This window comes from Limulus polyphemus, unplaced genomic scaffold, assembly GCF_000517525.1.
Source record: "Limulus polyphemus unplaced genomic scaffold, Limulus_polyphemus-2.1.2 Scaffold4603, whole genome shotgun sequence".
Lineage (NCBI taxonomy): Eukaryota > Metazoa > Arthropoda > Merostomata > Xiphosura > Limulidae > Limulus > Limulus polyphemus.
The window spans coordinates 12,071-14,512 of NW_013670213.1; the positions used below are offsets into that span (position 1 = coordinate 12,071).

A 2,442-nucleotide genomic window follows, 5' to 3' on the forward strand; every position below is an offset into this window, starting at 1 on the left:
GAGAAGAGTGATCATTACATAATTAGGTTTGATGATTAGCTGTGTAGTGGTAGATCTGGAGAGAAGAGTGATCATTACATAATTAGGTTTGATGATTAGCTGTGTAGTGGTAGATCTGGAGAAGTGATCATTACATAATTAGGTTTGATGATTAGCTATGTACTAGGAGATCTAGAGAAGAGTGATCATTACATAATTAGGTTTGATGATTAGCTATGTACTTTTTGATTGTGTCGTTGTGGAATATTTTACACGTTACAAATAAGTACAAACAGCAACCTAACTGTTCATGATACACATACAACTTTATGTAAACCATGAAATCAATAAAATGTTTACTTAAAAAAACATGCATGTTTCTTAAAGTCCAAATAATATTAAACAATAAATGTTGTTTCTGTTTCCGATCATATACTACACCATGATTGTTTTTTAAGGATGCACAATAGGTAACAATGCCAAAGATATCAATTTCTTTTAGGTAATAATGCTAGGGAGGAATGTAAAAATTTCCTGATTTGACTAGCAGTGTCTAACTCGTGTTTCATAACCATCAGGTTGTTGATGAATTATTCTGGAAAACGTCTGATATTCTACAAACATTTCAATGTTATGTGGTAAAGAATACGTCTCAGTATTGACAGGAATGTTTGTTTGTACATGACTGAATCGTAGAGTGACGTTGTAAAGATTGACGAGAGGAAAGCGTTGTTGATGTTTCAATAACATAAAATATTTGTCACACTGCTAGTATCAATAACCCTGATGACATTATAAAGAAGAAGAAGAAGTGAAAACTCACCTGAATAAACCATGCATCCTTAATCTGAACATTAGTGTAGTAAGTTGATGATGTGGTGGGTAATAACTAACAATTTCACTATTTAAATCATTTGGTTTCTCCCTAAACATCTTAACGACCTTCATCGACTTCTGGTTGGTGGGACGAGCAACTTCTCCAAATATCCGTGCACTGAGAAAAGCCATACGTTTAGCATAGCTCGACAATGATGAATAACTTGCCATGTCCAACACCTACAGAGTATACAATATTATTAAAAAGCTTCCTTACACTTAGATATTTGTAATGTCATACTGAAAGCTTTTTCTATGGTTTACATCCTAGTAGCATGACACTTTAAGTTACTGGAAACATATTCCAGTACACACTGTAGCTCTTAGCCACACGAACATTTACACACTTTTTGGCAACATTCACAAATGGATTGTGATTGTTATTTTTCATTACAACATGATATTTTGCTGTTCATTATTTCTGAACTCAATTCATATAATATAATAGTTTCTCAAATATGATAGAGTTACTGCCTGGGTTCTTGCAATAAGTTCACTTTATTTATATGCTTCTAGAATACTTCCCCTGGTGGAATTTTTTTGGACATAAAAAAATTTCCAAAATCTATCCTACATTACCTTTTAATTCCTCATCCCAATTCACTTGTCTTGTGGACTTTCTGAAAATTAGGACAAAAACTTCGTTTCTCCAGATCTCCCACATGATAAGGTCATAATTTTGTAATTAGTTACTTACTGCATATTAATGTTAACACTTGGTATCACTGAAGTAGATTGTACTTCTATGCCACAATTAAAAAAATATAAACAAAATAATTTTCTTAAGAAGTGGAATTTTTGAATCTGACTGATGTCACGAACTGGCAAGATTTTAAAACATATTACAGTTTTTTTGTTTTGTTTATCAAATATGGTTCTTAACATAAAATAAAATACTGGCTAAGACATGACAGACAGCAGTGGTCAAGACAACTAGTTATAAGATTTCACCCAATATCAGGACTCATGAGGCAGACTAAGATATGGCAGTCACAGTAGTGATTGAAACCTATTTATACCATCAACTTCATTGAACAACAATTGTTTGAGTGTGAACTACGATAAGTTGCTGAATTGAAAGTAAGGTTTTTTAAAACTTGGAAAAGAAAGTGTTAGGTTAAGAGAAAAAAAAACTCTTTCTGTTTCAATTAAGATCTTAAAAATTTGTAACTGTAACATTTAAGAAATAAAAGTTATATTTTAACTGATGAGTCTTGATATTGGGTGAAATCATATAACTAGTTGTCTTGACCACTGCTGTCTGCCATATCTTAGTCTGCCTCATGAGTCCTGATATTGGGTGAAATCTTATAACTAGTTGTCTCGATGACTGCTGTCTGTCATGTCTTAGCCAGCCTAACGAGTCCTGATATTCGGTGAAATCATATAACTAGTTGTCTTGACCACTGCTGTCTGTCATGTCTTAGCCAGCCTAACGAGTCCTGATATTCGGTGAAATCATATAACTAGTTGTCTTGACCACTGCTGTCTGTCATGTCTTAGCCAGCCTAACGAGTCCTGATATTCGGTGAAATCATATAACTAGTTGTCTTGACCACTGCTGTCTGTCATGTCTTAGCCAGCCTA

At 33.6% G+C, this 2,442-nt stretch overlaps 1 protein-coding gene across 3 annotated transcripts in view; it reads right to left on the reverse strand.

Moving 5' to 3' along the window:
- Positions 1-2,442, reverse strand: part of LOC106471411 (28S ribosomal protein S33, mitochondrial-like) — a 10,333-nt gene that overhangs the window by 2,421 nt on the left and 5,470 nt on the right. For 2 of the 3 annotated variants that reach the window (XM_013932008.2, XM_013932009.2), the window contains exon 2: positions 803-1,035. In XM_013932008.2, the coding sequence (XP_013787462.1) occupies positions 803-1,026 (224 nt within the window). In that variant the 5' untranslated portion in view covers positions 1,027-1,035. Of the gene's footprint in view, positions 1-802; positions 1,036-1,434; positions 1,515-2,442 lie in introns of those variants that run through there. The other variant, XM_022400005.1, reaches the window with a different exon arrangement.